The sequence below is a fragment of the Nerophis ophidion genome, linkage group LG05 (assembly GCF_033978795.1).
Source record: "Nerophis ophidion isolate RoL-2023_Sa linkage group LG05, RoL_Noph_v1.0, whole genome shotgun sequence".
NCBI classification, from domain to species: domain Eukaryota; kingdom Metazoa; phylum Chordata; class Actinopteri; order Syngnathiformes; family Syngnathidae; genus Nerophis; species Nerophis ophidion.
Window position 1 is genome coordinate 14,985,257 of NC_084615.1, and position 14,279 is coordinate 14,999,535.

General features: G+C 36.6%; 2 protein-coding genes across 2 annotated transcripts in view; one reads left to right on the forward strand and one right to left on the reverse strand.

Moving 5' to 3' along the window:
• The window catches only part of si:ch211-168f7.5 (uncharacterized), a 28,029-nt gene extending 26,282 nt beyond the window's left edge, over positions 1-1,747 (reverse strand). The window contains exon 1 of the mRNA XM_061900151.1: positions 1,305-1,747. Within this exon, the coding sequence (XP_061756135.1) occupies positions 1,305-1,568 (264 nt within the window). The 5' untranslated portion in view covers positions 1,569-1,747. The remainder of the gene's footprint in view (positions 1-1,304) is intronic.
• A 7,165-nt stretch (positions 1,748-8,912) lies between these two features.
• Positions 8,913-12,330, forward strand: map1lc3cl (microtubule-associated protein 1 light chain 3 gamma, like). Its single transcript, XM_061900156.1, has 4 exons — positions 8,913-9,072; positions 9,142-9,197; positions 9,278-9,384; positions 11,906-12,330. The coding sequence occupies exons 1-4, from the start codon at positions 9,015-9,017 to the stop codon at positions 12,069-12,071; spliced, it is 387 nt and encodes a 128-aa protein (XP_061756140.1). The 5' UTR covers positions 8,913-9,014; the 3' UTR covers positions 12,072-12,330.
• The last annotated feature ends 1,949 nt before the right edge of the window (positions 12,331-14,279 follow it).

Sequence of the window (14,279 nt, forward strand, 5' to 3'; positions counted from 1 at the left end):
ACGACACCACTACAGACTATACAGTTGTAGTGACACCACTGCAGACTAAACAGTTGTAGCGACACCACTACAGACTAAACAATTGTAGCGACACCACTGCAGACTAAAGAGTTGTGGCAACACCACTGCAGACTAAACAGTTGTAGCGACACCACTGCAGACTAAACAGTTGTAGCGACACCACTGCAGACTAAACAGTTGTAGCGACACCACTGCAGACTAAAGAGTTGTAGCGACACCACTGCAGACTAAACAGTTGTAGTGACACCACTGCAGACTAAACAGTTGTAGCGACACCACTGCAGACTAAAGAGTTGTGGCAACACCACTACAGACTAAACAGTTGTAGCGACACCACTGCAGACTAAACAGTTGCGGCGAAACCACTGCAGACTAAACAGTTGTGACGACACCACTACAGACTATACAGTTGTAGTGACACCACTGCAGACTAAACAGTTGCGGCGAAACCACTGCAGACTAAACAGTTGTGACGACACCACTACAGACTATACAGTTGTAGTGACACCACTGCAGACTAAACTGTTGTAGCGACACCACTACAGACTAAACAATTGTAGCGACACCACAGCAGACTAAAGAGTTGCGGCAACACCACTGCAGACTAAACAGTTGTAGCGACACCACTGCAGACTAAAGAGTTGTAGCGACACCACTGCAGACTAAACAGTTGTAGTGACACCACTGCAGACTAAACAGTTGTAGCGACACCACTGCAGACTAAAGAGTTGTGGCAACACCACTACAGACTAAACAGTTGTAGCGACACCACTGCAGACTAAACAGTTGCGGCGAAACCACTGCAGACTAAACAGTTGTAACGACACCACTACAGACTATACAGTTGTAGCGACACCACTGCAGACTAAACAGTTGTAGCGACACCACTACAGACTAAACAATTGTAGCGACACCACTGCAGACTAAAGAGTTGTGGCAACACCACTGCAGACTAAACAGTTGTAGCGACACCACTGCAGACTAAACAGTTGTAGCGACACCACTGCAGACTAAACAGTTGTAGTGACACCACTGCAGACTAAACAGTTGTAGTGACACCACTGCAGAGTAAACAGTTGTAGTGACACCACTGCAGACTAAACAGTTGTAGTGACACCACTGCAGAGTAAACAGTTGTAGTGACACCACTGCAGACTAAACAGTTGTAGTGACACCACTGCAGAGTAAACAGTTGTAGTGACACCACTGCAGACTAAACAGTTGTAGCGACACCACTGCAGACTAAACAGTTGGATCCTTCCCGAAACCTTCGACTGACTGACCTGTTGCCTGCCGGGGGTCGCAGCGCTCCGCTCGGCGTCCTCGACTCCGCTCCCCGGGGTTCCTCTCGCCCCCACTTCTAGCTCCGGCTCCGCCTCCGGCTGGGCGGCTGCGTCCGCCAGAGCCGCGTCCACCAGCTGCAGTTGTTGGCACCGCAGCAGCTCCAGCTCCAGCACGCCGGCCAGCGTGGCTTTGAGGCGCTCCCCGATGCGGACACGCTCGCTCCCCGACCAGAGCGAGTTGACGCAGCCGCGACGCGCCGCCATCCTCCCGCCAAACGCCGGACCTCACTTTTAGTGGGCGTCCAGGCGGCGGCTTGATTGCGGCAAAGCGGACGCGGTGAGCAGCATTAACCCGCCAGTGACGTCCTGTGCGCGCTCATGTGTGAGTCAGGAGCGCGGTGCCGGTCGCCATGGTGACACGCAGCCGCGCAGCCTCGCAATGCGGCCACGCAACACGCGCGCAACGTGGGAGCGGAGGGGGCGGGGCCAATACGCTTCAGCCGCTCTGCTATTGGCTGACCACTTTTTCAAAAAGATGTCCCACTTTGAGTTGGACATCCGGTCCAGTCCCAAGATAATGGAACATTCCAGGAGAGTTCCCATAGAGATAGTAAGTCCGAACAAGTGACCTCATCACGGGGGTCTGTCTGTTACATTGCCACGGTCCTTTTGTGTGCCCGGGTCTGGTTCCTAGCGGACACTATTTGATGTGACACCCATTGTCAACATGGAGACCGTGACACAGGTGGCAGGAGACCAAACATGCAGTCTATTCATTATTAACTGGATTTATATTATTCACATATTAATAATGCTGTGTAATAGACTGTGTTTATGTTATTCACAAGTAAATAATGCTGTATAATAGACTGTATTTATGTTATTCAGATGTGAATAATGCTGTATAATAGACTGTATTTATATTATTCAGATGTGAATAATGCTGTATACGAGACTGTCTTTATATTATTCACATGTGAATAATCATGTATAAGAGACTGTATTTATATTATTCACATATCAATAATGCTGGGTAATAGACTGTATTTATGTTATTCGAATATGTTTTTATAATAGAATGTATTTATATTATTCACATGTGAATAATGCTGGATAATAGATTGTTTTTATGTTATTCGAATAATGCTATATAATAGACTGTATTTATGTTATTCACATGTGAATAATGCTGTATAATAGACTGTATTTATTTTATTCAGATGTGAATAATGCTGTATAATAGACTGTATTTATATTATTCACAAGTGAATAATGCTGTATAATAAACTGTCCTTATATTACTCACATGTGAATAATGCTGTAAAATAAACTGTATTTATATTATTCACAATAATGATGCTGTATAATAGACTGTATTTATATTATTCACATGTGAATAATGCTGTATCATAAACTGTCTTTATATTACTCACATGTGAATAATGCTGTATAATAGACTGTATTTATATTATTCACATATTAATAATGCTGTGTAATAAACTGTATTTATGTTACTTACATGTGAATAATGCAGTATAATAGACCGTATTTATATTATTCACATGTGAATAATGCTGTGTAATAGACTGTATTTATATTACGCACATGTGAATAATACTGTATAATAGACTGACTTTATTTTGTTCACATGTGAATAATGCTGTATAATAGACTGTATTTATACTACGCACATGTGAATAATACTGTATAATAGACTGTATTTATATTACTTACATGTGAAAAATGCTGTATAATAGACTGTATTTATATTACTCACATGTGAATAACACTGTATAATAGACTGTATGTATGTTATTCACATGTTAATAATGCTGTGTAATAAACTGTATTTATGTTATTCGAATAATTCTGTATAATAGACTGTCTTTATATTATTCAAATGTGAATAATGCTGTATAATAGACTGTATTTATTTTATTCACATGTGAATAATGATGTATGATGGACTGCCTTTATATTATTCACATGTGAATAATGATGTATAATAGACTGTCTTTATTTTATTCACATGTGAATAATGCTGTATAATAAACTGTATTTATGTTATTCGAATAATGCTGTATAATAGACTGTATTTATGATATTCGATTAATGCTGTAGAATAGACTGTCTTTATATTATTCACATGTAAATAATGCTGTATAATAGACTGTTTTTATGTTTTTCAAATAATGATGTATAATAGACTGACTTTATTTTGTTCACATGTGAATAATGCTGTATAATAGACTGTATTTATATTATTCATATATTAATAATGCTGTATAATAGACTGTATTTATATTATTCACATAATAATGGTGTGTAATGGACTGTATTTATATTATTCACATATTAATAATGCTGTATAATAGACTGTCTTTATGTTATTCACATGTGAATAGATTGTTTCAATGTTATTCGAATTATGTTGTATAATAGACTGAATTTATATTATTCATACGTGAATAATGCTGTATAATAGACTGCATTTATATTATTCACATATTAATAATGCTGTATAATAGACTGCATTTATATTATTCACATATTAATAATGCTGTATAATAGACATATTAATAATGCTGTATAATAGTCTGTATTTATATTATTCACATATTAATAATGCTGTATAGTTAAACAAGCTGGAATGAGCACAGCTGCCCTCTAGTGGAGGAGGGACACACTGCACGGACATTTAGAAGATGGGAGCTTGGCAAGTGCAACTTCACATGACAACAGCAATCACAATCATTAACTACAAAGAAAGATATGGGGTGTAAAAAGTGACATGACGTCAGACCAGGTAGCAAAACTAACTTCAAGGATTTCTTTCAAACTAGTAAAAAATAACATTTATATCATCATGTGTGTGGGTAGATATAGTTCACTTTTCATCTTACAGGAACTCTACATCCAACTGGAAAACACTTGTTGAAGTAAAGTGTAAATTCTTTTGATGTTCTACACACACACACACACACACACACACACACACACGATTTCCGTTGGTGTGTAGAAGAGTATTGATATTGATTGATTGATTGAGACTTGCATTAGTATATTACACAGTACAGTACATATTCCCTACAATTGGCCACTAAATGGTAACACCCCAATTGTCAGGCTGGCCACTGACAGTTTGTGTGTTTTAGTTTTTCCTCTGTGTGTGTTTTTAGTTCCTGTCAGCGCTCTTATTTTGTCTGTTTCCTGTTTTTTTCCCCCTCTGTGCTGTTTTGGCACCTGGCCACACCAGGGGTCAATCAGCCCAATTCTATTTGAGTCTGTTTTTGTCCTCCAGTCAGTTACTGGATTATTGTCATGCCGATGTCGCTCTTGTATGTGTCTGTATGTACACATACACATATGTATGTATGTATGTATGTATCTATGTATCTATGTAAATATATATGTATATACATAGCTATCTATGTATGTATGTATTTATGTATGTATAATAAGCGGTAGAAAATGGATGGATGGATGGATATATAAACCTATACCTATGCAGGTATGTATATATCTGTATACAAACCTATAAATATATATATATATATATACAAAGCTATATGTGTATATATATATATGCATACATATATACAGATATACATATGGATAAATACTTATATATACATATATACTTATATAGACATATATGTATACACACACATACATGTATGTACACACAGATACATGAATGTATGTATACATATATATGAATACATATATGTATACATATATATGTATACATATATACATACATATATATACATATGTATATATATACATACACATACATATATATATATATTTATATATAACTGTATACATAAATATATATTTAAATATATACACATATATGGATGTGTACATATATATACACATATATAGATGTATATACATATATATATGTATACATATATATATATATATATATATATATATATATATATATATATATATACAGTATATATATTGATTGATTGATATATATATATATATATATATATATATATATATATATGTATATAGATACATACATACATATACATACATACACATACAGTGGGGCAAAAAAGGTATTCAGTCAGCCACCAATTGTGCAAGTTTTCCCACTTAAAATGATGACAGAGGTCTGTAATTTTCATCATTGTAGGAATTTTAAAGAATTTATTTGTAAATTATGGTGGAAAATAAGTATTTGGTCATCCATTCAAAGCTCTCACTGATGGAAGGAGGTTTTGGCTCAAAATCTCACGATACATGGCCCCATTCATTCTTTCCTTAACACGGATCAATCGTCCTGTCCCCTTAGCAGAAAAACAGCCCCAAAGCATGATGTTTCCACCCCCATGCTTCACAGTAGGTGTGGTGTTCTTGGGATGCAACTCAGTATTCTTCTTCCTCCAAACACGACGAGTTGAGTTTATACCAAAATGGATACTTGGATGATACAGCAGAGGATGGGGAGAATGTCATGTGGTCAGATGAAACCAAAATATAACTTTTTGGTATAAACATATATTTATAAATGTATATGTATATATATATACATATACATGTATATATGTGTATATATGTCTTGATTGGATTATCCAGAGAATAGTGCTCGATACCGTGGTAGAGCGCAATATGTAGGTGTGGGAAAAAAATCACAAGACTACTTCATCTCTACAGATCTGTTTCATGAGGGGTTCCCTCAATCATCAGGAGATTTTAATGGATCCATTAAAATCTCCTGCTAATTGAGGGAACCCCTCATGAAACAGATCTGTAGAGATGAAGTAGTCTTGTGATTTTTTTCCCACACCTACATATATGTGTATATATGTATATATGTATATATATATATATATATATATATATATATATATATATATATATATACATATATATATATATATACATATATATGTATATATACATGTATATATATATATATATATATATATATATATATATATATATATATATATATATATATATATATATATATATATATATATATATATATATATATATATATATATATATATATATATATATGCCAGCCGGGAGACTGACCTGGGAACGCCTCGGGATCCCCCGGGAAGAGCTAGACGAAGTGGCTGGGGAGAGGGAAGTCTGGGTTTCCCTGCTTAGGCTGTTGCCCCCGCGACCCGACCTCGGATAAGCGGAAGATGATGGATGGATATATATATATATATATATATATATATATATATATATATATACGCTTTTAATTTTCCTGAAGGAACTCTCCTGAAGGAATCAATAAAGTACTATCTATCTATGTGTGTGTATATACACATACACATATATATTTTATTATACCTACCTATGTGTGTACTGTATGTATGTATACATACACATGCTTACTTACTTACATATTTAATTATACATACCTATGTATGTATGTATGTATGTATGTATGTATGTATGTATGTGAGTACTGTATGTATGTATGTGTATGTATATATGTATATATATATATATATATATATACACATATATATACATAGGTAAGTGTGCATGTATGTATGTCTAAATAAACATACCTATGTATGTATGTATGTGTATATAAATACACATACCTACATATATATTTATACATAGGTAAGTGTGTATGTATGTATGTCTAAATAAACATACCTATGTATGTATGTATGTATGTATATATAAATACACATACCTCCATATATATTTATTTACACATACCTATGTATGAATGTATGTACTGTATGTATGTATATATATATATATGTACATATACGTATGTATGTATGTGTATATATACATACCTCTATATATACATATATATATATATATATATACCTAGGTATGTTTGTATGTATGTATATATATATATATAAATACATACCTACATAAATATTTATTTATACATACTATTGTATGTATGTGTGTATGTATGTATTTCTAAATACACATACCTATGTATGCATGTATGTATGTATGTATATATATACACATACCTACATATATATTTATTCATACATACCTATGTATGTATGTACAGTATGAATGTATGTGTGTGTGTGTGTGTGTGTGAGTATATATATATATATTATACATACATAGGTATGTATGTATAATATACATACCTCGGTATATATATATATACATACGTACATACGTATGTATATATGTACATATGTATGTACGTATGTGTATATATATATATATATACACGTATATACGCATGTATATATATATATATATATATATATATATATATATATATATGTATCCATACATATGTACGTATGTATGTATGTATGTATGTATTGACATACACACCTGGGTATGTATGTCTATTTATATACCTAGGTATGAATGTGTATATATACATACATATGTATGTATGTAAATACACATACACATATGTATGTATGTGTCTATGTATGTATGTATATACATAAATATGTATGTTTTTAAATGTATACTTTAGTATGTTTATATGTGCGTGTGTGTATATATATATATACGTACATATTTATTCATACATACCTAGGTATGTCTGTAAATACACATACACATATGTATGTACATATGTTTCTATGTATGTATATATATACAAACCTATGTATGCATGTGTATATATACATACCTATCTATGTATGTTTGTATGTATGTATATATAAACATATACTTACCAATGTATGTATATATCTGTATACAAACATATATATATATATACACATATATGTATTATACATATGTATGTATATACATACATACCCATGTGTATATGTATTTATATATATACATACATACATACATATACACTTATGTGTATATGTATATATATTTATATACACATATTTATACATATACACTTATATATACATATACAAATATTCATATATATACATATACGTATATATATTCATATATACACACACATATACATATTTATACATATATACTTATATATACATATCTATACATATATATTCATATATATACATATACGTATATATATTCATATATGTACATATACGTATGTATATTCATATATATACACATATATACATATATATGTATATATGTATACACTTGTATATATGTATACACATATATACATTTAAATATATATATGTTTACATAAATATGTATATATATCTATATCTCTCTCTCTCTCTCTCTATATATATATATATATATATATATATATATATATATATATATATATATATATATATATATATATATATATATGTATATGCTGCTAGCTCCTAAGCTTACCATGTTTACTTCTGTAAGTGACCTCACGTTGATACAAGATTGTAACAAACACACATCTGATGTGAAGTGGAGCACAACATGTTTACATCTGACATGTTCGTACTTCTCCTGCTTGCTTGCTGAAATGTCCTGCTTGTGAGAGTGTATGAGCTAAGAAACAGAATAATAATAATAATAAGAAGAAGAAGAAGAAGAAGAAGGACGAGACTTGAAGTTCTGCAAGTTACGTAAAGCTGAAAAAGACTTGCTGTCATGTGACAGGGAGCTGCTTGTTGTGCGCTCTTCAATGTCTCAGGCGGCCGTGAGAATGCAAAGTGAGCTAACCAGTACGTGTGAACGCTCGGCCCCTCCTGTCTCCTGGACTATAAAGACCCTCCGGGCCCGGTCTCTCACCGGGGTCTGCAGACTTCCACCTGAGCAAGCAACCTCCCGCCAACCCACACCATGGCGCCCTTTGAGAAGTCCATGGAGATGATGCCCTTCAAGCAGAGGAAGTGTTTAGGTGAGACCCCCCCGACCCCCCTAGACCACCAAAACACTTCAGGCCTCCAAACCTCTTTTTCCCCCTCAGAAACAAGGAAAGATGAAGTGTGCAGCATCCGGTCCAAGTTCCCCAACAAGTTACCCGTGAGTCCTCTTGGCCGTCTGTGACTTTGTGGAGAGTCTTGCTGACTGCTGACTTCTGACTGTGGTGTGTCCGTCCAAAGGTGATCGTGGAGCGTTACCTGCGCGAGAAGGCCCTCCCTCTGCTGGACAAGACCAAGTTCTTGGTTCCCTTCGAGCTCACCTTAGGACAGTTCCTGTGCCTGCTCAGGTAAGCCCCGCCAAAAGCCAGACGGGCGCCGGACTTATCCGTCTATGTCAGGGGCGCTCACACTTTTTCTGCAGGCGAGCTACTTTTCAATTGACCAAGTCGAGGAGATCTACCTCGTTCGTTATTTATAATTTGAATGTATTTATTTAGGAAAGAGACATTTTTGCTAACAAGTTAATGGTCTTTAATGATAACACAAGCATGTTTAACAAATATAGATTCCTTTCTTTCATGAAGACAAGAATATAAGTTGGTGTATTACCTGACTCTGATGACTTGCATTGATTGGAATCAGACAATGGTGCTGATAACGTCCGCATTTTCAAATGGAGGAGAAAAAGAAGTCCTCCTTTCTGTCCAATGCCACATGAAAGTGGTTGGATTTAGCATCTCATTTAACCAACTTGCATACTCCTTTTTAAACACTTTGTTATGAGAGTAGCATACCGTATTTCCTTGAATTGCCGCCAAGGCGCTAATTAATTTAAAACCTCTTCTCACTCCTGTGCTTACCAAAGGCATGCGGTAAAAGTAAGCATGCGCTCATTATTTTAAAACCTTTTCTCACTGCAAAAACAATATTGTAACCCTGAAACAGGCTCTCGTGTCTGAAGAACCCCCAGGAGGGCAAGCCCCACACCAACCAATAATAAATAAATAACTTCTTACCATTAACGCAACTTCTTGAACAGGTGCGGTAGTAAACGGATGGATGGATAAAAAATGCGTGACAATGTTTTATATTTTGAACGTCATTTTTAACACTGTGATTACAAGTGGAATTATTCATTACTTATTGTGTTCAGTAATGTCAGCTCAGATTTATCCAAGAACCGGATGCAGTCATCAAAAGAGCCACATCTGGCTCGCGAGCCATAGGTTCCCTACCCCTGCTACAAGTAGTCTGCTTTAATGACATAATTACACAGAATTCTGGACATCTGTGTTGCTGAATCTTTTGCAATTTGTTCAATTAATAATGGAGACGTCAAAGAAGAAAGATGTAGGTGGGAAGCTTTTAGCCTTTAGCCACACAAACACACGGTGTTTGCTAGTTTAAAATTCCCGAAGGTGAAGCTTTACTATGGATCAAAGCGGTCAAGCGAACATGGATCCCGACTACATGTCAACCGGCAGTTTTTGGTGAGAAAATGGTGGTAATAGGTCGGCTCTTACCGGAGACATCAGCTGCGCTTCTGTCCTGCTGCAGCTGCTGTGACTTCCCCGACTTTCGGCTACTATTTAATCTCACTAAAACACTAGTAACACAATAAGCAGATAAGTGATTTTCCAGAATGATCCTAGTAAATGTGTCTAATAACATATATCAATCAATGTTTATTTATATAGCCCCAAATCACAAATGTCTCAAAGGACTGCACAAATCATTACGACTACAACATCCTCGGAAGAACCCACAAAAGGGCAAGGAAAACTCACACCCAGTGGGCAGGGAGAATTCAAATCCAGTGGGACGCCAGTCACAATGCTGACTATGAGAAACCTTGGAGAGGAGCTCAGATGTGGGCAACCCCCCCCCCCCCTCTAGGGGACCTAAAGCAATGGATGTCGAGCGGGTCTAACATCCATAGTGGCTATCCATAGTGGCTCCAACACAGCCGCGGGAGTTCAGTTCAAAGCGGATCCAAGACAGCAGCGAGAGTCCCATCCACAGGAGACCATCTCAAGCGGAGGCGGATCAGCAGTGTAGAGATGTCCCCAACCGATAAACAGGCGAGCGGTCCATCCTGGGTCCCGACGAGCGGTCCATCCTGGGTCTCGACTCTGGACAGCCAGTACTTCATCCATGGTCATCGGACCGGACCCCCTCCACAAGGGAGGGGGGGACATAGGAGAAGAAAGAAAAGAAGCGGCAGATCAACTGGTCTAAAAAGGAGGTCTATTTAAAGGCTAGAGTATACAGATGAGTTTTAAGGTGAGACTTAAATGCTTCTACTGAGGTAGCGTCTCGAACTGTTACCATCTGAATCGCTCCCACAGCAATCGCCTTTTTTTTTTCTTCCTAGTCCTTCACTCTCACTTTCCTCATCCACGAATCTTTCATCCTCGCTCAAATTAATGGGGAAATCGTCGCTTTCTCGGTCCGAATCGCTCTAGCTGCTGGTGGCCATGATTGTAAACAATGTGAGGATGTGAGGAGCCGTACATTCCGTGACGTCACGAGCACATCGTCTGCTACTTCCGGTACAGGCAAGGTTTTTTTTATTAGTGACCAAAAGTTGCAAACTTTATCGTCGATGTTCTCTACTAAATCCTTTCAGCAAAAATATGGCGAAATGATCAAGTATGACACATAAAATGGACCTGCTATCCCCGTTTGAATAAGAAAATCTCATTTCAGTTGGCCTTTAAGTCCTCTTAATTCAATTTATATCTCATAACACTTTATCTGTATGTAATATGGCTTTTAAATTTTTGCGGCTCCAATTTGTTTTTGTATTTTTGGTCCAATATGGCTCCTTCAACATTTGGGGTTGCGTCCCCTGGTCTATGTCTTCAGGAACAAGATCGACCTGGAGTCCAGCCAGGCTCTCTTCCTGCTGGTGGCGGAGAGGAGCATGTCCTGCATGTCCTCCAGCATGGGGGAGGTCTACTCTCGCTACCGGGACCCCGACGGCTTCCTCTACATCACCTACGCCTCGCAGGAGATGTTCGGGGGCAGCTGAGCCGTGGAGAACCCGGGCCAGCAGGCCCAACTTTGGACATTTTCAACACCGCCTGACTCTCAGCGTCCCGGTTTTTCTGGCGACACGAGGGTCCGCCTCCGCCACGTCTCACGGGATCCCAGCCAGGAACTTCCACTTGACGGCGAATGTCTTTGAGTCCAGGACAAAAGAGAAGAAAGGTTTTTTTTAGTCATCCCACAATGTGAAGGCTGCTGACGCTCAGTACGCAAAACAACTAATAAACCTCCTTTCAATACGTCCACTTCTTTGCTGTTTTGCCTTATCTTATGATTTTTTCTGTACCGTATCAACTTTATTTCTAAAGAAATAAAGGCAAAGGACAGACTAAACCAGGGGTCACCAATGCGGTGCCCGTAAGGACCAGATGAGTCGCCCGCTGGCCTGTTCTAAATAATAATAATAATACTAAAATTAAAGCTGCAAGCAGCGTTGGTCAGGTTTGCCTTTGGCCGCTGCCAAGCCCTGGTCTAATTCAGACCTACATAATGGTCTTTGTTTCATGTCTCTACGACATTCCTAACAGAAGTTACAAGCAGTTTTGTCTGGGTTTTTTCCTAGGGGGCGCTAGAGCGCAATTTTGACTTTTGGGGTTTGGTTTTTCATTAGATGGCAATTTTCGCCAGTCCTGATGTGTGTGTAAAATTTGGTGAGTTTTGAAGCATGTTAAGGGGGTCAAATTACAGATCGGCGTTTCTGGGTGTTGTTGATAAATGGCTTTCGCTTTGCATACTAGAGCTTTAACTTGCACTTTGAAAGATTTTAAGGGGGTCAAATTAAACCTCAAAGAGGCAAAAATGTCATTTTTTAGGTAATTGTGCGCAGGGGTTCTTTGAAGGCACGTAAAATCAAAACCGGAGAAGTAATCAAAACTCCTTCGATAATTTTTAATCAGAAGGGTTCAAACTTTCTCCTGTGTGAGTTTGAAGCCGAAACAACAAACGAGCTCAGAGGAGATAACGTTTAAAAAAAGGTGACGGGTGTTTACAAATCTTTTATTTTGAAGGGGTAATTTTTCACTTCCTGTTGTTTTTAACTGAAAGATGTCAAATATTGAAATGTAGGTCTAAGTGAGACCTACATAGAGGTTTTTGTTTCAAGTCTCTCCGACATTCCTACCGGAAGTTACAAGCAGTTTTGTCTGTTTTCTCTTCCTAGGAGCAGTTTTTTCTGTGTTTTGTGGAGTCCTCTGCAATGGGCCTGGCGGACCCTAATGATCAAGATATGATCAAATTATTTTAAAATGCTATTGTTGTTATTATTAACATGCTAACAATAGAATGCTAATAATAATGCTAACATTATTATGCTTAAAATAATACTAAAATGATCATGTCAACTTCAGCATGCGAATACATTTTTTTAATTAGCATATTCACATTAAAATGCTAACAATAATACTAAAATTAGCATGCAACATTACCATGCTAATAATAATAATAATGCTTACACTTACATGGTCATGATGACATGAGCATGCTATTAACAATGTTATAATTAGCATGCTCACATTGAAATGCTAATAATAATACTAAAATTAGCATGCCAACATTACCATGCTAATAATAATAATAATGCTTACAGTTACATGGTCATGATGACATGAGCATGCTATTAACAATATTATAATTAGCATGCTCACATTGAAATGCTAATAATAATACTAAAATTAGCATGCTAACATTACCATGCTAGTGAGCTGCCTCTATTTTTTTAAATTTTATTTTTTTACTAGCAAGCTGGTCTCGCTTTGCTCGAAATTTTTAATTCTAAGAGAGACAAAACTCAAATCGAATTTGAAAATCCAAGAAAATATTTTAAAAACTTGGTGTTCACTTGTTGAAATAAATTCATTTATTTTTTGACTTTGCTTCTTATAACTTTCAGAAAGACAATTTGAGAGAAAATCAATCAATCACTGTATATTTATATAGCCCTAAATCACAAGTGTCTCAAAGGGCTGCACAACCCACAACAACATCCTTGGTTCGGATCCCTCATAATGGCAAGGAAAACTCACAATGTGAATGACTATGAGAAACTTTGGAGAGGACCACAGATGTGGGCGACCACCGCCCGCCTCCCTCTAGTGGGGACCAGATGCAATGGACGTCTAGGGGGAGAAAAAATACAACCTTAAAAATGATTTTAGGATTTTTAAACACATATACCTTTTTAGCTTTTAAATTC